Below are 25,299 nucleotides of genomic sequence, written 5' to 3' on the forward strand. Positions count from 1 at the left end.
GATATATACACACACATACATATATACAACTAAACACAGTGTTTAAGTATCAACATACTATATACATTGATTATTTAATCTAATGCTTTAAAAGCCAAGTATGGGATTAACTTCACAAAACACACCTATAAATGTAGGCCCTATTTGCAAACCAATACATTTTAAAGACTGGAGTAAAATTAGTATCTATAGTTGAAAACTCCTTATTCTGGTCCAGTTGTACAGCTGAAAAATCTAAGCAGGCTACTGCATTTAAACTCTTCCTACTCACGCCAGACAGGAATTTTTTTAATTGCCCAACAATTAATCAAATAATTATTTATGTGAAATACAAATTAATAAAAATATTTTTTCTCATTCTGACTCAGAAATTAAAAAGTAACTTGCCATTTTTTCACTCTTTCTAATCAAAAGGAAACAGTTACGGTTAAAAAATGGATACATCACTTCATCACTTGAGATTTTTATAATATGGTTGTTTCCTCTGTTAAGGAAAAAAAAAAACTGATTCTCTTCCAAAGCATATTTCTACTCATCCATATGCCAATTGACTACTAAAGGATATCAATTCAATTTATGCTCAATTAAATGATTAAAAATAAGAACAATATGAATCAGTATATTTATATGCAAGTATTACTATATTACCAAGTTAATTTACAAAGTCAGTCATCATGACTTTAACAAAATTTTGACTGAAATGGTTATATATAAAAATAAAAACAAACACTTCTGGCACCAGTTACAAAATTCTATTTTGATAATAAAACTACTCTTTGATAGGAAGCTACACTGTTTCTCCAAAATATAAGTATTCTCACTATCCAAATGAATGCGGTTCAGAGTTTAGAAAGAGAACCTGAATTAAAAAGACTAATGCATTATCCCAATTCTTTGATTCCTGGGTTTTGGAGAGTGGTGGTAAGAGTTACCAGCCCTGTCTAAAACAATTTATCCAAATCTTAGGTTCTATAATTTAATTGATAATGAATTTGATAGTGGGAGTTTCCCCCCAGTTTTTGATTTCCAATATTATCTGAACATTACTGATCACCATAACCATAATATTATAAATTAAGTAAATTAATTAAGCTTTTGACATCTAGGAGACCTAATATTATCATAACTGCTCTTTTAAAATAGCAATTTAGCACACAAAAACAATTTAGCGATTTTACACTAGACTGAGAGGTAGCAGAAGCAAAACTTGATCTATTTCTCACTAATGAGAAAAGTGCACCTGCATATTACAGCTGGTTTTAGGAAAACTGAAAAGGGAAAAGGTCTAAATAAAAATGAAATATCATTTCAGTATTTGAACAATAATGGTTTTATTTATTAAAACCTTAAATGATAAAGTTCTCCTATACACAAAAAATAAAATTACAGAAAACCTGGTTTAAAAATGGTTTTGGCACTCTAATTATTTTTAAAAGCTACATTTTAGTTATTTAATGACTACTGGCCAGAAGAGTGTCAGGTCCTTAACATACATCTGCTAAAGGTCAAGGAGTGAGCAAAGTAAGAAAGAGGAAGGGAACAAGGGGAAGAGAGAGAAAGGAGGAAATAAAGGAAGACAAGAGGCAAATAAGAAAGGAGAGAAAGAAGGGCAAGGAAGGAGACAGGGAGTGGAGGAGGATACACTAAATATTTCTAGCTATAAGGAAAGTAAAATTTCTAGTGAATCACTATTTAGAAAGAGATATTGTTGCTGATTTTAATAATATAATAGCTAGATAAGTTATTTTGTTTTTCCCTTGCAAAGGAGAAAAAAGGATGTGCTGATGAGCAACATAGTGTGTATTGAAGAAAAACCTCTATGTGGCTGCAAAAGGCGTGAATACAACCAATGTATGGAAAGTCCTGAGACACAGATTTCAAGTTCATTGAAAGAAGAATTTTCTAAAAAGTAAAATTGTATAGAAATGTAACGAATTGTTTTCTGAGTGGTGCATTACCCACACTGAAGCTGTTTGATATGGATAGAAGACTATTTGCCAGAAATGCTTTGCATGACCTAATGCATACGACAGTGGATATAATGCAGTATTTTATATATGTTACAAAATACATGAGTCTTATCTGTCTATGTATCTGAATATTCCAATCTCACGATATGGTAAAAAGAGCATTCTTTTCATCCCAGTTTCAGCAAGAAACTACAAGCACTGAAAAAAATGTTTTCCTGGGGCGCCTGGGTGGCTCAGTCGTTAAGCATCTGCCTTCGGCTCAGGGTGTGATCCCAGCATTCTGGGATTGAGCCCCGCATCAGGCTCCTCCACTGGGAGCCTGCTCTTCCTCTCCCATTCCCCTTGCTTGTGTTCCCTCTCTCGCTGGCTGTCTCTCTCTCTGTCAAATAAATAAATAAAATCTTTAAAAAAAAAATGTTTTCCTTATTTCCCTTTTCTGATCCTAATTACAAAAATTAGAGCCAGGGATGGATAATCTCAAAGCTTTCCTTCCACATGCCTCATGAATACAAAAGCAGGTACAACAAGGGCATTTTTTTTTAAAAGAAAAATGACATAAGAAGAGTTATTAAAACATTGAAAGCAATTAAAAACATGAGACCTAAATTCCAAATCCAGATTGGAATTCAGATTTTAGGACTGTTTAAATATCCAGTTGGAACAAACCTTTCCTTGGAATTACACTGACCTGTTGCTACCAGTGATGCACACAGCACAAGTCCCCGTTGTTTGCTCATTTTGCTCATAGTAATGAGCATCCACATGGGCTTCAGCTGCTTTTTTCTTCAAGATCTCTCCAAATGTATCTGTCCCAATGCAGCCAAAGAATGTTGCTGCTTTGTATGGCTGCTGAATCATCCACTGAAAAACAGGAACACAAATAATTTTAATGGCTTAGAAATATGGTACACATAGAATGGTGGCATAAAAGGGATGCTTTGGTAGATGCTGTGGCTGTTATGAATGGAATTCCAATCCTGTACTAATGCTTAGGATAACAAATTTGATATAACAACCCCATAAAATCTTATTATACTGCTTTCAGGGAGAGAAATAGAGCATAGTGGGGTTAAGAACTCAGGATCTAGTCACATAGACTCTAGGTCAATGCTAGCTTGATACAGAAAAATAATAGTGAATCCCAACAGAGGTAGAGTAGCATTGTCATTAAAAGCCCAGAATCTATACTGAAGACTGTCTGGGTTCAAATCTTGCCTCTGCTAATTATTACCTATCTGAATAAGAGCATGTCACTGAACATTTCTATACCTCATTTTCCTCACCTATAAATGGAAAAATATATAAGTACATCTCATGAGGTTGTTGAGAATTAAACTAAATAACTTAATGTATATACACTGCTGAACACTGTATCCAGCACACAGTAAACGATATATACTAGCTGTGGTGGTCACTATTATTTTCATACTTGTTGTAATTCATATGTAAATTAAGCTAAACTATGCTTAAATCTGATAAATTGTTTTAAAAATTCAAGAATAGTGTTAAAAATTCTAATTCTAATATCTCAGTCTTTCAGTAGTATCAAACTTTAATTTCCTTGCTATAAATTGGCAGTGGGTTGCTTTTAAAATGTGTATCTTAAAATATACCATGAACGATTATCTTTCATAATTACCTCAAATTCCTGAGATTTCTAATACTTACATTAACTACTCTAAAACCGTCATCTGTTTTGTTTGTTTCTAAAACCTGTATGAGCAAAATACTCCATATACTAAGTCAAAAGAAATCACAATCTTAACCACATTCTCAAATATTTGAATTATAAAAGAAATGCATGTATATTTGAGAGTTAAAGGGACAAAGAAACAAAAAGTAACAAAGAAAACTGTAAGATAAATATATAATAACTGTTAAGGAATTTGTTCTGAAGATACATGTCCACAAATATGAAACAACATATGCATAAGTACTCACTGAGACATCATTTGTAATGCCAAAAAGTTAGAAACAACCCAAATGCCCATCCATAGAAGACTGGTTGAATAAACTGATAAATCCCCTCAGTGGAGCATCACACAGCAACTTAAAAAACAATCAAACAATGATAAGCTATACAGAGTAGTCCATTTACATAGAGTAATTGCCAGGATCTTTTCTGAAGATCAAAAAAAAAAAAAAAAAAAAAAAGACCAGAATTCAAAAGTGTGCCTGTATGTGTGCATGTATGTTTTAGGAGACAGCGAGAATTAAAATCATATATATCCTTTTAGTACATACACATACTCTTTGAGAATTTATACATAATTTTAAGTTTGCTTATTTTATAAAAAGAAACACAGAGAATAAACCATGAACTAATGAAAAATGGTTTTCTATCAGAGTGGGCGGGAAAGGAATAAAGAAACTGAAAACAGAAGAAAGGTTCCTCTGAATGTGCCACTACACATAAAGCAGCATGTTGAAATGCTAAAATTGTAGATTTTTTTGAAAGTGCAAATCAATTTGAAGTTTAAATTCAGTGGAAAACAGTGATAAAGTTGAATGCACAGAAACAAATCAAAGAAAATATAAAATTGTAACATAATCCAATAGAAAAAATGCAAATAACTTTCAATATACTATTACTCTTCAATATACTAAGGAACAAAACCCAAAAAATATTGGAGAATAGAACATTCGAAATTATTGACTCAGAAGAGCAAAAGGAAAGAAAAGAATGAAAAAGAGTGAAAAAGAACTTAAATAACTGTGTGCCTGGGTGGCGCAGTCGGTCAAGCATCTGACTGTTGATTTCAGCTAAGATTGTGATCTCATGCTTGTGAGATCAAGCCCCATGTCAGGCTCCGTCCGTACTAGGCATGGAGCCTGCTTAAGATCCTCTTTCTCTCCCTCTCTTCCTGCCCCTCCCCCTTTCTCTCGACAAAAAGAAAAGAAAAAGAAAGAATTTTCGCATTATGAGAATTCCAGAAGGAGAAGAGAAAAAGGACAGAAAGAATATTTAAAGCAATAATGGCCGAAAACTTCCTGAACACAGAAATAGAAATGGACATCCAGATCCATGAGGCCCTCCAAAACCCAAACAGGTTGAATATGAATAGGGCTACACTGAGACACATTACAATTAAATTGTCAAGAGTTAAAGACAAAGAATTTTAGAAAGTTATATACAAGAAAACCCCCATATGAATATGGGTGGATTTCTCAACAGAAACTTTACAGGCCAGGGGAAAATGAGATGAAACATTCAAAGTATTAAAAGGAAAAAAAAAAACCTGTTAATCAAGATTTCTATATCCAGCAAATCTGTCATTCAGAAATGAAGGAGGGATAAAGACTTTCCTAAACAAACAAAAGCTGAGGGAGTTCATTACCACTAGATCTAGCTTATAAGAAACATTAAATGGAGTTCTTTGAGTGGAAAGGATGCTAATTAACATCATAATAATATAAGAAGGTAGCATAAAACTAACTGGTAGTGGTAAATATGCTGTCCAAGTTAGATTCTGTAATTTGGTAATTGTGCATAATTCACTTAGAACTTCAGTTTAAGTTTAAAAACATGACTGTAGTAAAAATAACCATAAACACAATAATCTGTAATTAGTTACACAATATAAAAATATGCAAATTGTCCAGGAGCCTGGGTGGCTCAGCTGTTAAGCGTCTGCCTTCGGCTCAGGGCGTGATCCCAGGGTACTGGGATCGAGCCCCGCATTGGGCTCCCTGATCCACTGGGAGCCTGCTTCTTCCTCTCCTACTCTCCCTGCCCGTGTTCCCTCTCTTGCTGGCTGTCTCTCTCTGTCAAATAAATAAATAAAATCTTAAAAAATATATATGCAAATTGTAACAGCAATAACCTAAAGTGTGAGGGGGAAGAGAAGTAAAAGTGTAAAATTTAGGAATTCTAATGAAGTTAAGTTGTTATTGGCTTAAAGTAGTGTTATAATTTTAACATATTTTATGTAAGCCTCATGGTAACCACAAGGGGAAAACTTGTAGCAATTATACAAAATAACATGATAAAAAAGTCAAAGCATACTGTTACTGAAAGACATCAAAACATGGAAAATGACCAGAGGGTAAAAATAAGGAACAACATATCTACAAAAAAATTAAGAAATAATTAACAAAATGGCAACAGTAAGTCCATACCTATTGATAATTACAGTAGTCTCCTTTTTTCTGCAGAAGATATGTTCCCAGATCCCCAGTAGATGCCTGAAACAGCTGATAGTACTGATCCCTGTATATATTATGATTTTTTCCTATACATATATATCCATTATAAAGTTTAATTTATAAATTATGCACAGTAAGAGATTAACAATAATATAAAATAGAAAAACTATAACAAATATATTGTAACAATAGTTATGTAAATATTGCTTTCTCTCTCTCAAAGTATCTTACTGCACTTTACTCTTCCTTCTTGGGATGATGAGGGATGATAAAATGCCTAGATGAGATTAAGGTGAATAACATAGGCACTGTGACACACAGCATTATGCTACTACTGATGTTCTGATGACATGACAGGAAAAGGATCATCTGCATCCAGGCCATGGTTGACTGTAGGTAACTGAAACTATAGACTAGGGGTGGTAGTGGGGTAATACTGTGTTTCAAACATAAACATATTACATTCTCCAATCCAAAGACATGGAATGTCTGAAATAAAAAAACAAGATCCAACAAGATGCTGCCTACAAGAGACTCACTTCAGCCTTAAAGACACATATTGGCTGAGAGTGAAGGGATGGAAAAAAGGCATTTCAAGGAAATGGTAACCAAAACAAAGCAGGGGTAGCTATGCTAATATCAGACAAAATAGACTTCGAACTAAAAATAGTACAAAGAGACAAAGAAAGTCATTATATAATGATAAAGGGGCCAATCTATCCATAAGGTTTAACAACTGTAAATATTTATGCACCCAACACTGGAGTACCTAAATATATAAGAAAGAAACACAACTAAAAAGAGTAATGAAAATCAATACAATGATAGGGACTTTAATACCCCACTCTCAACCATGAATCATCCAGATCATCCAGACAGAGAATGAGAGAATGGGAGAATGAGAATAAGGTAATAGTGAATTTCAACAAAACTATAGAACAAATGGACCTAACAGACATATATAGAACATTCCATCCAACAGCAGCAGAATACACATTTTTCTCAAGTACATATAGAGTATTTTCTAGGCTAGTTCATATGTTAGACCACAAAACAAATCTTAGCAAATTCAACAAGGCTGAAATCATACCAAGTATCTTCTTTGACTACAATGGTATAAAACCAGAAAACAATAACAAGAGGAAATATGGAAAATTCACAAATACATGGAAATTGAACAACACTCTCCTGAAAATCCAATGGATCAAAGATGAAATTAAGGGGAATAGAATATTTTCTTGAGAAAACTGAAAATGGACAGACCAGAATTCGGGGGATGAAGCAAAAGCAATTCTAACAGGGAAGTTTATACTAATAACTACTTACATTAACAAGCAAGAAAGATCCTAAATTAACAATCAAACATTATGCCTTATGAAACTAGAAAAAGAAGAACAAACAGCCCAAAGGTAGATGAATAAAGGAAATAATACAGATTAAAGCAGACATAAATGAAATAGAGAACAGAAAACAACAGAGAAGCTTAACCAAACTAAAAGCTGATTCTTTGAAAAGATAAGCAAAATTCATAATCCTTAGCTAGACTAACCAAAGGGGGTCAAAAAAAAAAAGGGGGAGAACACAAATTATCAAAATTATAAACAAAAAAAAGGAGGCATTACAACTGATGCCACAGAAATAGAAAGGATCATAAGAGGCTACTATTAACAATTACATGCCAACAAACTGGACAACCTATAAAAGGAATGAAAAAATTCTTAGAAACGTGTAATTTACCAAGACTGAATGAGGATGAAATACAAAATCTGAATAAACCAATTACTATTCAGGAGATTGAATAAGTAACAAAAACTCTCTAAATGAAGAAAAGCCCAGGGCCAGATGACTTCAATGATGAATTTTACCTAAGATTTAAATAGAAATTAACATCAATCCCTCTCAAACTCTTCCAAAAAACTGAAGAGGAGGGAACACTATAAAATTTGTTTTATAAGTCAAGCATTATCCTGATACAAAAGCCAAATAAGGACACTGCTAGGGGAAATAATGGCAGGCCAATATCCTGTTAAACACAGATGCAAAAATTCTCAACCAAATACTAACAAATGGAAATCAGCACCACATTAAAAGGATCATTCACCATGATCAAGTAGGATTTATTCCAAGGATGCAGTGATGGTCCAACATACACAAATGATAGAATGAAAGAAAAAAAAATCATATGATCTTAATAAACACAGAAAAAGTATTTGACAAAATTCAACATCTGTTCATGATAAAAACAATTAAGCATAAAAAAATATCTCTACTATATAAAGGCCATATATATTAAGCCCAAAGCTAACAACATCCTCAATGCTGAAAGATTAAAAGCCTTTTCTCTATGATCGGGAAAAAGACAAGAATGCCCACTCTCACCACTCCTATTTAAAACAGTACTGAAAATACCAGCTAGAGTAATCAGGCAAGAAAAAGAAAAGGCATCATTACTGGAAAGAAAGAAGTAAATCTCTATTTGCAGATGATGTGATTTTATATATAGAAAATCAATAAAAAAAAAAGCTAGAACTAATCAATTCAGTAAAGTTGTAAGATACAAAATAAACATACAAAAATCAGTGGCATTTGTATACACTAACAACAAATTCTCTGAAAAAGAATTTTAAAAATCAGTTCCATTTACAATAGTAGCAAATAAACAATAAAATAGTTAGGAATAAAGTTAATCAAGGAGGTTAAAGATCTCTGTTCTTAAAACTACAAGATATTGATGAAAGAAATCAACAAGACACAGATAAACATAAAGGAATCCCATATTCAAGATTCCAATGGCCTTTTTTTACAGAAATAAACAATCCTAAAATTTAGATGGAATAAGAAAAGACCCCAAATACCCAAAAATATCCTGAGAAAGAAGGTCAGAGCAAGAGGTGTCACATTACATTTTTTTTTATTTAAGGCTACACTATAAAGTTATAGTAATTAAAACAGCATGGTACTGGCCTAAAAACAAACCAATGGAACAGTACCAAGAGCCCAGGAATAAACCCAAACATATATGGCCAACTGATATTTGACAAGGGAGCCAAAAATACTCAAGGGAGAAAAGACAGCTTCTCCAATTAATGGGGCTGACAAAATTTACTATTCACATGTAAAAGAATGAAACTTGACCCCTAACTTACACACTCAAAAAATTAACGGGAAGTGTATTAAAAGACTTAAATGTATGACCTCCAGTCATGAAACTCTGAAGAAAACATAGGAAAAAACACCTCCTTGACATGGGTCTTAGAAATGACTTTTTGGAAATCACAACTAAAGCACAAGCAACAATGTCGAAAATAAACAAGTGGGTCTACATCAAACTAAAAATCTTCTGCATTGCAAAAGAAACCTTCAACAAAGTGAAAAGACAACCTATGGAATGGGAAAAAATATTTGTAAACCATATATCTGATAAGGGCTTAACATCCAAAACATATAAAGAACCCATAAAACTCAACAGCAGAAAAACAAATAATCAAATTTAAAATGGGCCAAGGACCTGAATAGACATTTTTCCAAAGAAAATATATAATTGGCCAACAGGTATATGAAATGATGCTTCATTCAGGTATATGAAATGATGCTCAACACTGCTAATCATTAGAGAAATGCAAATTAAAATCACAGTGAGATATCACCTCATGCCTGTTAGAATGGGTATTATTGGTGCGCCTGAGTGGCTTAGTTGTTAAGCACCCAACGCTTGATTTCAGCTCAGGTTGTGATCTCAGGGTTGTGAGACAGAGCCCCGCCTCAGGGCTAAGGATTCTCTCTCCCTCTGCCCCTCCGCCCTCCCCTGCTCTTAAAAAAAAAAAAAAAAAAGCCATTATCAAAAAGATTAGAGATAACAATAATGGTGTGGATGTAGAGAACTCTTATGTACTAATGGTGGGAATATAAATTGGTACAGCTACTATGAAAAACAGTTTGGAGTTCCTCAAAAAATTAAAAATAGGGGGCTCCTGGCTGGCTCAGTTGGTAGAGCATGCAAACCGATCTCCTGGGTTCATGAGTTTGAGCCCCATGTTGGATGTAGAGATTACTTTAAAAAAAAAAAAAAGAAAAGTTAAAAAAAATTTAAAAATAGAACTACCATATGATCCACCATTTCTATTCTGGGACTGTATCCAAAAGAAATGAAAACAATAATTCAAAAAGGTATTCGTAGCCTCATGTTCATAGCAGCATTATTTCCAATAGCGAAGATATGGAATCAACCTAAGTGTCCTTCAATGGATAAATGGATATATATATATTTCTTTCAGATAGAAAGCATGGTTAAATGATCAACCATGTCTGTTTTATGTGGTAAAATACAAAAACAAAATCAATAACAAACTTTAGTATGATTATTTAAATAACAATATGCCATCAAAATAATGGGAAACTCCATTCAGTGAAAGCAAAGCCATTATAATGTAATTAAGCCTAACTGAATGAAAGTTTACATGTTCAAACTGTAGTGTAAAAAAGGGGTGATATCCAGGCTTAAATCTGACTTGTAACTCTTTCATTACCAATCAATATTACTTAAACCTGCAAGACAAAAAATGAAAGATAATAGAAATATTCAGCAGGTTTTGTTATAATTCCATCATGGAATATTTCATCAGAGGAAATTGGCTAACATCTTATTTCTGATATTAGTATATCGGGACACTGACAAAAATAAGAGAACTTTACTCTTGATCACTGATTTCCATTTAAGTTTGTCAATCCATTGTGAATGTTTACTAGGCTGAGTAAACACCCAGAACTAATAGAAACCAGATTCACTGCTTCAAAGCACTTAATAACCTAGCTGAGTAATTAAAGATGTTATAATCAGAAAGCTGAAATAAATTAAAAATCATTTTTTAAAAGTTTATAGATTACTTTGATGAGTTTTATTAAAATTTTAAATTCTCTAACTTTATCTCAAACACAATGTATTACCAATACCTCACCAATCCTACCATTCTGACAACCAGTCAATAAACATTAATGCATGTCTAGTAGAGGATAAGAAGAAGAAAGTGACAGTGTCCCTAATACAGTCACACCACTACATTTTCAGATTCTCCAGAAAAGAGATTCAACCCTTTTCATAACCTCTTATTATGCTGCTCCTTTTAGCTAAAACAAATTGCTCAGCTTGTCTTTGTTTATGTATGTGTAGTACATCCTTAAACACCTATCTTTATCTCTCCTAAAAGAGTCCAGAATTGCATGTATGTTGTGAGTAACTAGGAAACAAAACCAAAAGGAAACAAGCACAGAACTTTCAGACACAGGACAAAGGCAAAGCAGGGCTGTGATCTCTAGTAAAAAAGAAACAAGGTAGGCCCTTACATCAGGTAGGCTCTCTCTGCAGTAGGCAATTTCCAGACTGTGGTGCAGGGAGAAAGAAGCCAAACAGACCCAGGCATTCTAGTGAAATGAGGAGATGGAGATAAGTGTTCAAGGAGAGTCAAATGACTAGAAATTGTGAAAAAAAAGTTTCTGAGAGTAGTGTGCTAAAATCATAACTCTTGAGGCTCTGGCTGAACTCCATCCAACCTGTGCATATTTAAAGAATATATGATATCACAAGGAATCTACATAAATGCCTCAGGATTAAAAACTGAGTTTATCAAGGTCTCAGGATTCAGTAGCAATATACAAAAATCTAATGTAATTCTACATACTATCAAGGAACAGTTGAAAATTAAAATTAAGAAAATACTGTCATTTATGATCACATTAAAAATGAAACACACTGGGACAAAATTTGAGAAAATGTGTGAAAGACCTATACATAAAACACTATAAAGTTTGCTGAGGGGGGAAAAAACTATATAAACGGAGAGCTATACTAAATGCATAGATTAGAAAACTCAATATTCTTAAGAAAGCAATTCTCCCCAACCTGATTCATAGATCTGCTGCAACCCCAATCGGTACCTTAATAAGATTTCTAAAGATACCAAAAAGCTGGTTCTATAAATCAACAGTAAAGGAAAGGGAACTAGAAGAGTCAAAGGTTGGGAGGTATGTCAATGTGAAGTAAGCCAATATTGCTAAACCCCAATTTCTTCAAATATAAAATGTGGATAATATAATCTATGATCTTATAAGGATGTTTCAAGAATTAGAAACAATATAATCTATGATCTTATAAGGATGTTTCAAGAATTAGAAACAGACTAACAAGCCATGTAATTTAGTTCAGTAAATGATACTTATTATAGTGGGATCTCTTTTACACAGAATGAAAGGCCTCACATTATGTTGTAAGTACACTTAAATGGAGATCAAGAAAGCCACAGTCATAACTGGTAACTTTAAATAAACATGCGAATTAGTTTATTTCAATTTTAAAAGCAACAGTAAAGGCAGAATGTCAACAGAAAAGACCCAGGAGGGAGATTAACTGCAGTTGAGGGGATCAGAAAAGGCTTCTGGAGACAGGTGACTTGATCAATTCATGTATGAAGAATGGGTATAATATTCAAAAATGGCTATAAACTGGAAAGAAAGTAGAGGCACTGAGTACATGCCTCCTTTCCTATCTTAGGAATTTTATCATGGTGTTCCTAAGGTAAAAGAAATTCTGTGTATTAAGTAGTTAGTTCCAAACAACTTAATAAGTTATTTATTTCCTAACAGTTTAGCACATGTCACACACCGTAAAATTCTCAAAACTTGGAATCAGATTCAGGGCCACCAACTCCATTTCCTGTTTCACACTGATTCTTGTCCAGTACTTAAAAGATTTTTTTTCTTTTTTACCACCCAAAACCCAGTTTTGTAGAGTATCTGATACCACCGAAGGAATGTAGCAATTCTAATGTTAAAACCGAAATATCTGGAGCTAGCGGTTCGTATTCTTTCTGATAGGTGTCACTGTTTCGCTAGAAAATTTAAAATATCCTGTGGACCCAATGTGGGTTTGTTACAGAACCCAAGGGGCCTTTAGCATACAGATTGGAAAATAAAAGAGTATAGTGTCAACAAAAACAATGAAAAAGAGAGATAAAGAACTATTAGGAATATAATGACAGCGCTACGTGGGAGGGATGACTATGAGAAAAGATGACCCAGGCCAGATCATTAAATGCCACTTTAAGAAGATGAGGCAGCAGGGGCACCTGGTTGGCTCAGTCAGCAGAGCACGTGACTCTTGATCTAGGGGTTGTGAGTTCGAGTCCCATGCTGGGTGTAAAGATTATTTAAAAAATAAATTAATAAAACCTAAAAAAAAGAAGTTGAGGCAGCATTTTGTAGGTAGAAGGGCGCACATGAGGGGTTTTGAACAAAGGAATAAGAGATGATGCTTCATTAAGGTAGGGAAGCAGAAGGAGAAAATTTACAACTGAATTTAAATAGGTGCTGAATAAATGACACATTAAAGTTTCATATCAACAGTCTTTAACAACTTATAGAAAGACTTCTAGGGGCACCTGGGTGGCTCAGTTAGGCGCCCAACTCTTGGTTTTAGCAAAGGTCATGATCTCAGGGTCCTGGATAGAGCCCTTGTTGGGCTCCACACTCAGCAAGGAGTCTGTTTGAGGATTTCTCTCCCTCTCCAACTACCCCACCTCCCCCCACTGGTACATGCACATGCTCTCTCTCTACAATAAATCAATCTTTTTAATAAAAAGGAAAAAAAGAGAAGGATTTCTAGTAATATTAACTTTACCTTCCAGAAGAATTTCCTTTTTGCCACCTAATGCAGTATTTACGGCAATACACCTGACAATGATGCTCAAGAGCCAGTCACTTCTAAGATAATGCTTATGTATTTTAATTCAATTCATAATAGAATAATGAAGAATGACACTAAAATAATGATACTAAAACAGTTGCAGACTGAGCCAAAGATAAGCAATTTTGTATCAGAAAACCCAATGAGGAATTTCAGGAAAACTGTAAACCACAACAAAAAGAAATTAAATGTCAGCTGGGAAATAACAGCAACAAGCAGATTGCAAAAGTTTATAAGGAAATCAAAATTGAAGTAGTTGGTTAGGAAAACAGCGTTTATCACATGGCTTAAAGGGCTGATTGTCTCAGATGACTGCTATGCTACCAAGTGACACAGTGAAACAAAATTTTCATAAATATTATTAAAGAATCTATTCTCTCTCAATAACTAGTACGTTACACTCCTTTCCTGACAAAACTGCTGTTTCCCTTGTTAGCAGGTGTCCTATTAATAAAAATTGATTTGTGATAGTCCTACTATTAGCCCCAACAATCTTTACTTTTCTTTTCTTGTTAAATACCTATTAACATTTTTCTCAGAAGAAATTTTAGGAAACTTTGGCCTAGTAAGAAAAAAGCATAAACGTTAGACTCAGCTATATATAAATTCATCCAGTTGTGTGACAATAAATTATATACTCTATCAGAGCTTTACTTACAGAATTATTGTGAGAATTAAATAAGATAAGCCAAGTGCCTATAGTAGTGCCTGTTAAATAGTATTGATGGACATTATTATAGTAAATAACGGATAAAGCAGCATTTCTCTATCTCTTTTGTAGGCTTCCTTTCTTTTCCCTATCCCTTGGTATGTTGCAGGCCTGCATCCAAGGATTATCTGCCCTTTTCACCCTATACCCTTTTCCTAGATATGATCTAATCTATCCCCACGGTTTAAATTCCCATCTACACACTGAGACTCCTCACCTCTATTTTTAGTTTAAACCTGTCTTCAGATTACTGACCTGAATATCCAAATGCCTACTATTTTGCCACTAAATCTGGACATTTCTACTTCTATCTCCATTATTACCACCTAAGTGCAAGCCACCATCTTCTCTCAATTAGACTACTGTTAAAGTTTCTTTAAAAATTTTTGTTGAAATATAGTCACATACCATAAAAGTTACCACTTGAAAGAGTATAGTTCAGTTGTTTCTTATACATTCACAAGGCTGTGCAGCCATCAGCACTATCTAACTCCAGGACATTTCATGTCTCCCCAAAGAAACCTGTGTCCAGGGGCCCCTAGGTAGCTCAGTTAGTTAAATGTCTACCCTCAGCTCAGGTCATGATCCCAGAGTCCCAGAATTGAGCCCCTGCTCAGTGGGGCGTCTGCTTCTCCCTCAGCCCCTCCTCTCACTCATGTGTGTGCACGTGCTCTATAAATTAATTAATTAATTAATTAATTAAAAAAGAAAACTGTGTCTGTTAGCAGTCATGCTCCATTCTTCTCCCCACTCTAACCTCCACGACCATTTGTAAAAGGTCCCGTCTGCCTTCAGTTCTTACGTGTGTGTTTCTATTTATTTTATTATTTTTTAAATTTTTTATTGTAATTCCAGTTAACAGTGTTGTATTAGTTTCAGGTGTACAATATAGGGATTCAACTCCCTGCCTTAAGCTCTGCTTCCTTCCAATGCACTATACTTTGAGTTATAGTTCAAAAATATCCTTCAAGCAGAGTTCAAAATAAATAATTTTAGGACTGAACCACCAACTGCCTCTCCAAGTTAATCTAAAGGTATTCACTCTCTGGAATGCAATGTTCTAGCACCATTCCATTCATATGCTCATTCCATTCATATTTTATCTCTTGTTCTTTCTAGGTTAGATTATAGGTCTCACTGTCTTGGGTAAGCTATTCTTGAACACTAAATGCCCATGTTTTATTTTGTCACAGCAAAGTGTATCAATTCTACTTAATTATAATTTCCTGTTCAACACACTTGTTTTCCTGGCTTCTGTGAAAGACCTATAGGGTAGATTTCTATATCTAGAAGGGTGACTCCATATTCCATGTACTTAAGTATCTGTCAAATGAATGAATGAACAGAAAAGGCATAATCCTCTCTTCTTCTAAGCTTACAGTTTAGGGTTATATAAAAATTACCCAAAAAAAGGACATTACCATTAAGGAGTTTTGGGGAAGATGACAGAATAGGAGGATCCTGAGGATCTTAGAGACAAGAGTGCATTAAAAAGGGTAGGAGGGGGCACCTGGGTGGTGCAGTCAGTTAGGTAACCTGGTCTTGATTTCTGCTCAGGTCGTGATCTCAAGGTCCTGGGACTGAGCCTTGCATCGGGCTCCATGCTCAGTGGAAAGTCTGCTTGAGGATTTTTCCCCTCTCCCTTTGCTCTTCCCCCACTCACGCCCCCCCAAACAAATATATCATTCTTTTTATTTTTTTTTAAGATTTTATTCTTTTATTTGACAGAGAGAAAGAGAGAGAGCACAAGCAGGGGAGGCGGCAAGCAGAGGGAGAGGGAGAAACAGGCTCCTGCTGAGCAGAGAGCCTGATGTAAGGCTCGATCCCAGGACTCTGGGATCATGACCTGAGCTGAAGGCAGATGCTTAACTGATTGAGCCACCCAGGTGCCCCCCCCCCAAAAAAAGTGGGAGAGGTGGTTGGTAACCAAATCCCCTGTGTGACTAGCCACAAATAAGACGGACGTCACAAGCATGGCAAAGCAAGCAGACCAAACCTCACACCAGGCACACCCAGCACTGGGGACCTAACCTGGGAAGACAACTCCCCATAACATCTAGCTTTCAAAACCAGTGGGCCTTAACTCCAGGAAAGCCAAAGGGCAATAGTTAACTGAGTCCACACCCTTAAAGAGCCAGTGTACTGAAGAACTCAGCCCAGGACACAGCACAGAAGCAGCAGTCTGAAAAGCACCTTGAAGGAGATATGACGACTAATGTTAGAATATATGCCTGAGACACAGGGACCTTCAAAAGATTTCCCTCACACACCTTGTCTCTCCCTCTCTCCTCGCCTGGATAATTGGGGGCTCTCAGAAGCTAGTACCAATACTCTCCATCCACCTTGCTAGCACCTTGTGCCCCCAACCCAGTGTGTTCCCATAGAGATGGTCCTACCAAAGTGACTCCTGTCCCCACCACACCCTGCAGGCAGGCCTTGCCTGGACAGGCACCACTCCAAAGTGGCTCCTGGTCTGGGGAGGGGAAAAGATAGGCCCACACACCAGTGCACCCACACTTCTTGCAGCTGAGCCTCTTAGCCCGCTGTGCAGAGAGCAAGCCCTGCCCTACAGTGCAGTCATTTCTTCTACATTGGCCTTGGCAACATCTTTATGGATATGTCTCCTCAGGCAAGAGAAACAAAAAGAAAAACAGACTACTGGGACTACACCAAAATAAAACTTCTGCACACACAAAAAAGAAACCATCAACAAAACAAGGAGACAACCTACTGAATGGCAGAATATATTTGCAAATGATATATCCGATAAAGGGTTAATATGCAAAATATATAAAGAACATATACAACTTGACATCAAAAAAACCCAAACAATCTGATTAAAAAATGGGCAGAGGACCTGAATAGTCATTTTTCTCAAAAAAGACATACCGACAGATGATCAACAGACACATGAAAAAATGCTCAACATCACTAATCAGGGAAATGCAAATCAAAACCACACGAGGTAACACCTCACACCAGTCAGAATGGCCAGTATTAAAAAGACAAGGAATAAGATTTGGCAAGGATGCCGAGAAAAGGGAAACCTTATGCACCAATGGTGGGAATGTAAATTGGTGCAACCACTGTGGAAAACAGTATGGCAGTTTCTCAAAATACTAAAAATAGATGGGGATCTGGGTGGCACAGTCAGTTGGGTGTCCGACTCTTGATTTCAGCTCAGGTAGTGATCTCAGGGTCGTGAGATGGAGACTCGCGGTTGGCTCAGCTTAGGAGTCTTTTTTCCCTCTCCCTCTGCCCCTCCCTCCTCCTCTCTCTCCAAAATAAATAAAACATTTTTTTAAAAAAATTCATTTATTTATTTGAGAGAGAAAGAGCAGGGAGAGAGGGGTAGTGGGAGAGGGAGAGAGAGAATCTTCAAGCATACTCCCTGCCAAGCCCCATGCAGTGGTGGATCCTAGGACCCTAAGATCACAACCAAAGCAGAAATCAAGAGTCAGACACTTAACTGAAGAGCCACCCACGTGCCCCTAAAATAAATAAATCTTTTAAAAAATATTAAAAATACAAATATCATATGATCCAGTAATCCCACTATTGGGTATTTACCCAAAGAAAATGACAACATTAATTCAAAAATGTATATGCACCTCTAGTTTTATTGCAGCATTATTTACAATAGCCAAGATACGGAAGCAACCCAAATGCCCATCAACAGATGAATGGATACACATACACACAATGGAATATTACTCAGCCATAAAACAAATGAGATCTTGCCATTTGCAATTACATGGATAGACCCAGAAAGTATCCTAAGTAAGTTGGACAGAGTAAAACAAGTACCATATGATTTCTCTTATATGTGGAATCTAAAAAGCAGAACAGATGGATAAGCAAAAACCAAACTCTTAAATACAGAGAACTGGTGGTTGCCAGAGGGGACAAGGGTGAATGGATGGGTGAAACAGATAAAGGAGGTTAAGAGGTACAAACTTCCAGTTATAAAAATAAATAAGTCATGGAGATGGAAAGTACAACAAAAGGAAAAGAGTCAATAATATTGTAGTAACATTTTATGGTGACATGTAATGATCACACTTCTTGTGGTGAGCACTGAGTAACATACAGAATTGTTGAATCTTAAACGTTGTACACCTGAAACTAATATAATATTGTATATCAATTATACTTCAATAAAAAGTACATTACTATTTATTATAAAATATATAGAGAAAGCTACTGCAGCACATAGGAGTAGCACCTATCTTAGACTTTGGGGAATGGCCAAAAAAAGGGAAATATAAGAAACAATGTCCAAGCTGAAACTTGTAGGAATTAAGGGACATGGTAGGTCTTGGGGAAGGACAGTTAATTTTCACAAAAAGAAGGATGACAGAAGCAAAAACAAGACTATTGGCAGTAGAGAACTAAAAGTAAATTCAGTATTCCCAAAACATTTTGGTACCTTGTAAATGCAATGAAAGAAAATGAATAAAAGGTCTTAAAGAGAATCAAAATGCATACAATCTCCTTCAATCTGTACTCTAAAGATACAGTACTTTCTCAAGCACACAATAAATGCCTACTGAATATATTCTACATAAAGATGTCATTAATATAAACATTAATCCACATTAAAGGTTCAGCATAGGACCTGACAAAGTTGGCACAGAATAAATTTTAACTATTATTATAATTACTACTAATATTGAAATTATAATGTTGGCATCAATAACACTATTATTATTTCAAAGACAAATTGTTAAATATTTAGAATACTAAGAAGGAGTTTGAATTTTATTTTCTAAAGAGATCTGTAGCCTGAGGTCCATGGGCCCCTATCAGGTTAAGGTCTGTGTGGGAGGAAGGGAGTAATCTATGAACTCCCAGAAATTGTGAGGAATTTTTTATGTATTTTTCAGAGGAAAGGATTCACAGATTTCATCAGTTTCCCAAAAGGGACTAGGCCATCCATACCAACACGGAGGGTATGGGGGGTACAGGGAAAACACAACCACAACCAGAGAGGAATCCTTTTTCTTTTTAAGCAGAAGAGTAACAAAGTTACAGAACTGTGCCAAATTAACCAAGAAAACCATTTAATACAATGCTATTAATCTAGAATAAAAAATAATGTATAAATTACGTTTTTTAATTAACATATTATCTGAACCTTATACTTAATCTCTTTAACTATCAAAAATAAATAGCCTGGGGCACCTGGGTGGCTTAGTCAGTTGAGTATTTGCCTTTGGCTCAGGTCATGATCCCAGGGTCCTGGGATGGAGTCCTGTGTTGGGCTCCCTGTTCAGTGGGGAGCCTGCTTCTCCCTCTCCCCCAACCCCTCCCCCCCAGCTCATGCTCTTTCAGTGTGCTCTCTCAAATAAATAAATAAAAATCTTTAAAAAAAAAGTAGCCTAGATTTATTTCAAAGGTCTCCAAAACTAGGTGACAAAAAATAACACAGTGCCTAAATATGGTGTTATAAAAAGCTTCAGGTTTTTACTCAATCTGACTTCCACCAGAAGGCTTTATGCAACAAGATTTCTAACAAATGGATAGTACACAGTCTACTTCTATATTCTCCCAAGATTTTAAAAATCACACATACTTTTCCTTTAATTTCTTGTTTACACACACTAAAATCTTTCTTTTATGTTAGAATAAAAAGAGATATCTTAAGGAAAAATCTGATCTTTTAACGAAAAAGTCTGGAAAATGTCTTCAGAAACAGAATTCAATACAGCATTTGCACAACATTAAGTGAAATTACTAAATTTCCTTATATAATGAAATGATGTTGTAAATATGTGGCAATATGCTGATGGGGTTCAGGACACGCTACTCCAAATTATGGCATGCTGGTTGAAGGAATTTGAGAAAATAGCAGCAGCAGGACAGTCACTCTGATCTTCCTCCCCTTCTTCCCTGAAACAGGTCATAAAACCTTCACGTGAGAGGTTCTCCCTATATCTGGAGGAAAAGAGCACCCTCGTCTCCAAAGACAAAGGGACCAAAAGAATTTTAACAAAAAAGCCTTGCTAAATTCCCCCCAGTTTTACTACATTGGCCTCATACTCTCATTCATATTTCTACCAAATTTCCCACTATTGGGATACCTGGGTGGCTCAGCTGGTTAAGCATCTGCCTTCGGCTCAGGTCATGATCCCAGGGTCCTGGGATTGAGCCCCATATCGGACTCCTTGCTCAGCAGAGAGCCTGCTTCTCCATCTGCCTACCACTCCCCCTGCTTGTGCTCTCTCTTCTGTGACAAATAAATAAATAAAATCTTTAAAAAAAATTCCCACTCTTCATCAGACCCAGCATAAAAATACTCAGGTCAAACTGCTTCTTTGGGCCTTCATTTTCTAATGAAGACCCTGTATTACAACAAACTTGTATTAAATAATCTGTATCCTTTGTCAGTTTAATTTTCAGACCCAGCCAGGGACCCTGAGAGGGTTCAGGAATACCTTTTCCTCCCCTAATGCCCAAGCAACTTCAAATTAAAGGAGATGGTATGGATAGCTGCTATGGGGTTTAAAGGACATTTTTATTCACCTATATATTTATTATAATTTAAAATTAATTTCTAAAATCATATTACGATTTTTTGCATATATTCCAAATACTTTCCCCTAGCAACTTAAGAAAAACTGCACTAAAAACCATATGAAACCAAAGGTTAGCTAAAAACCACCATAATTAGCCAATGGTGAATTAGAAATAACAATATACTAAATTTCTCTGGTTATCATTGTCCGTCATAAAATTATGGTGATTTTCTAAAAGATCCATCACTTCAAGCTATGAAAAGAACTGAAGAATATATGGTATATACATCAAAGAAAAAATCTAAATAGAACTTTATCATGGCCAATTAAAACTAGGACAGAGAGGTAGGAGGGTAAGAAACCTTTAGAAAGAAAGCACAGTGGTCTTTAGAGGTAAGATTGTCACTCAGATGCATTTGCCCAGAAATTCTACAAAATCCACAGAGAAGTATGCCAACTAACAACCAAAGAGCAAGAAAAGAATTGAGAAAAATCCTTCTCCTTTACTATTTCTAACATACATGTTGTAAAAAGCAAAATCCCTCAAGGCAGTAAACATCTGCCCATCAACACCTATCAGCAGCAACATCAAAAACATAAGGCAAAGGTCAAGTCAAAGTTTATTGACAATGATGAACTATGACAGCCTCTATTAAATTACCCCTTCCTTCAAGGTGTATGTGATCAAAGCAGCAAAGATATTTTCACTCAGTCACATAACAAGCTATTTGTTGAGATTGAAACATCTGGTCAATATCTCCTAACACTGCAATTTCATGCACAGTTAGCATTAGGGCACATTTCTTCTCCTCTTCTTACAGGGTCCATAAGGGTGGCACATATGGCTGATCATTTCATTCAAAAAGGATTCAATTCAGGGCATTACACACAATCGTCTGTGCTTTATGATGTTTTAAGTCTACCTGCCATCGTTTTCCATCACCATTGCTCACTGCTGTTCTCTTCTACTATAAAAGCCTGCAAATATGACAGAGCACTTAAAGCTTAACAGCTTTCCTCCACCGGAGTTAGAAAGCATTTAAAGCAAAGGAATCTATAAAGTGGCAAGTCGTTTTCCATTGTCAAAAACTCCCAATACGTTAAACTGTTTACCACTTTATTTACCATTTAAGCAAAGATCTAACACAGACTGAAAAAATAATTTTTAATGTCAAATCAAATGCTTAATTTTCTGCATGACAGAATTGTGCAAGTATATTCTTTTGGTATAATTTTAAGTTACAATAAGTGACTTGAAAACGATATCATAGAAACATTTAAAAATTAATTTTAACAGGGGTTTTCAGAATATATTTTTTAACTTGACAAAGAGCAATTCTATACTAAGAGAATAGGATTGCTACAATTTTATCAGTACCATATGCTGAAAATTTTCCTCTTGAAATTCATGCATTTGTTGTCATGGTAACAGGGCCCTTTCTTAAACACTTATGGTAGTAAACCTGAACTCACACCATAGATTTCTCTTTTTCCCTTTCTTCCTTTAGGATAAGGAAAAAACAGGGTGGGGGTAGGGGATGTCTTTGAAGCTACTGTTTCGTGTTTCCTTTGACCCATCTCCCTGACAAGTAGCATAACTGTATGAGTAGAGTTGTCTTCTGAAATATAAGAATTTGCATAGACAATAACCAAATGAATTTCAATAAGGAAATATTCTTCTAGTGATAAAGAACCACTTATGACCACCTTACAATAAGCAATATGCAATGGCTGATTAAAGAAGGAGAATATCAAAATAACAAGATTGAACTAAAATCTAAGTTAGGTGTAATGTCCAGGACTGTTACCCTAGCATATAATGTAAATACATCGTTTATTCATTTGTTCATTAATTTCATCAGTCAATCAAATCTAAAGCTATTTATTGAATAGGTCTATAGGCCAGGTGCCAAGCTGGCACTGGAACACAAAATTAAACAAGTCAGACATGTTGCTGTCTCGTGGAGATTCCACACAGAGCAAAACAAAATGCATAACAAACAAAAACTTTAAACAGAAAAATAACTGCAAGAAATGCTATGAAGGAAAAAAACAAATGGCTGAAAAGGACAATGGGTGAGAGAGGGGGCAAGGAAAAGTATCTACTTTAAATAGACTGTCTAAGGACATTCCAATTGAGACATAAAATATGCAAATGAGCTAATCAGGTACAGAGTGAGCTTAGGGGTTGGGGAAATTTTCCAAACAGAAATACCAAGTGCAAAATCTTATGAGGCAAGAAAGAGGTTGGCATATTCAAAAAACTGAAACGCAGTGTGGCTAAAGCTCAGTGAGGGAGATGGAGAGCAGCTAAGATAAATTTGGAAAAATATGCAGGTTTCAGATTATGCACACCTTGCTGACGATGGGAAGGAGAATAAATCTTATTCATAGTACAGTAGGATGTCACAGAAGGGTCTAAACAAAAAAGCAAAATTATCAAATTTAAATAAGGATCACTTTTGCTACTATATATAAAAGGATTTTATACTGTATATAAAAGTAGAAGTAGTAAGATCAGTTAGGTGTTATTCACATCCCTATCCAGTCCTTTGAAAAAGCTTACTGGTTCTATCCTTAAATTATTTACAGATTTTAACCACTTTCTTTCCAACCACTTTTCATTAATTCCACTGCTATCAATCATCTAAGTTACCATAACCTCTTGCATGGATTGTTGCAATAGTTTCCTAATCTCCTTGCTTCCAACCTCGACATTTTCCTTTTAAAATGTTAAATCAGGGCGCCTGGGTGACTCAGTTGTTAAGCATCTGCCTTTGGCTCAGGTCATGATCCCAGGGTTCAGGGATCGAGCCCCACATCGGGGCTCCCTACTCAGCAGGAATCCTGTTTCTTCCTCTCCTACTCCCCCTGCTTGTGTTTCCTCTCTCGCTCTCTGTCAAATAAATAAACAAAATCTCAAAAAAAATGTTAAGTCAGTAAATGCCATTCCTTTGCTCAAATCCTGCAATGCTCTCCATATCATTCATTAAGAAGCAAATATCCTTACATTAGTCTATGAGGCCCTACAGGGTCAAGTCACTCTCCTTATCTCCTGCTGTCTCTTTAACCTCATCTCCTGCACTTGTCGTATTCTGCTCCAACCAAACTCAACTCCTTGCAGGATTTTGAAACATGCCAAGCATGCTCTCCCTTAGCAACTGCTGACATCTCTACTAGACTGGATTTCCCCAGCTAGCCAGATGGCTCTTCCCTCATCTTGAAAGTCTGTATTCAAATTTCCTCCTCAAGGAAACTGTTCCCATACATCCCATTTAATATTGTAAAATGCCTCTTTGTTTCCAACATTCCCAATACCACATTCTCCTTTTTATCCCTATTCTAACTCCTTCCTATATTACATTCATTATATTTCTCCCTTCCACTAAAATATGAGCTCTATGAAGGCAGGAAATTTTTATATTTTGCTCACCAATGCATCCCTAGCACTTGACACGTAAGTAGATACTTAATAGGTATTTGATGAATTGTAGCTTAATAACAAATCAAGAGATAGCAAAGGGGGGTCAATAGATATCGAACATTTATTTATAAGCTATCCATCACATATTCCTAAAACAGCATATTTATTTTAAAATAAGAATAAAATGAGAATAAAATAATGCTTCCAAAAATATTACCTATTAATATTACTGAAGGATGCATGTTATCACTGCCATTATTTAATAGTGTTATGGCCAGTATAATTATATCCTAAAATTAAATAAAGCACTAAAAACACTGAAGAGGTAAAAACATAATGTCACAATCTGCAAAAGTAAAGGAAAATTTACAAACATTCTTAAGTTCTGCAATATTATGGAAAACAACTCACTCTTCATTATAAACCATGAGGTAGGTACACTTATAATTCCCCTTTTACAGATGAAGAAACTGAGGCACAGAAAATGTAAATAACCCAGGACTTGCATCTAGACATTTTTACAAACAAAGCCCAAGTTTAAACCACTATACTATAATGATCCCTGAAGACGATCCACTAAAAAATTATTAGAAATAGTAAAGAGAGTTTGGTAAGATGTTCAGTTACTGAAACATGTATTTAAAAACTTTCTCATATATTATTAATAACCTACTATAAAAACAAGTAAAAATTTCTATATAAAATAGTATCAAGAAAAAACCACACTGAACTCACTGATCAATATTAGCAACACTAAAAGTGCAACAAAAAGATATGATGCGTTACAAATGAGATAT

At 35.4% G+C, this 25,299-nt stretch overlaps 1 protein-coding gene across 3 annotated transcripts in view; it reads right to left on the reverse strand.

Annotated features, from left to right (window-relative positions):
• Positions 1-25,299, reverse strand: part of ADK (adenosine kinase) — a 540,886-nt gene that overhangs the window by 274,349 nt on the left and 241,238 nt on the right. For all 3 annotated transcript variants that reach the window (XM_045783164.2, XM_045783166.2, XM_045783165.2), the window contains one exon: positions 2,659-2,831. In XM_045783164.2, the coding sequence (XP_045639120.1) occupies positions 2,659-2,831 (173 nt within the window). The remainder of the gene's footprint in view (positions 1-2,658; positions 2,832-25,299) is intronic.

The sequence above is a fragment of the Ursus americanus genome, chromosome 6 (genome assembly GCF_024610735.1).
Source record: "Ursus americanus isolate L20-20 chromosome 6, mUrsAme1.1.p, whole genome shotgun sequence".
NCBI lineage: Eukaryota > Metazoa > Chordata > Mammalia > Carnivora > Ursidae > Ursus > Ursus americanus.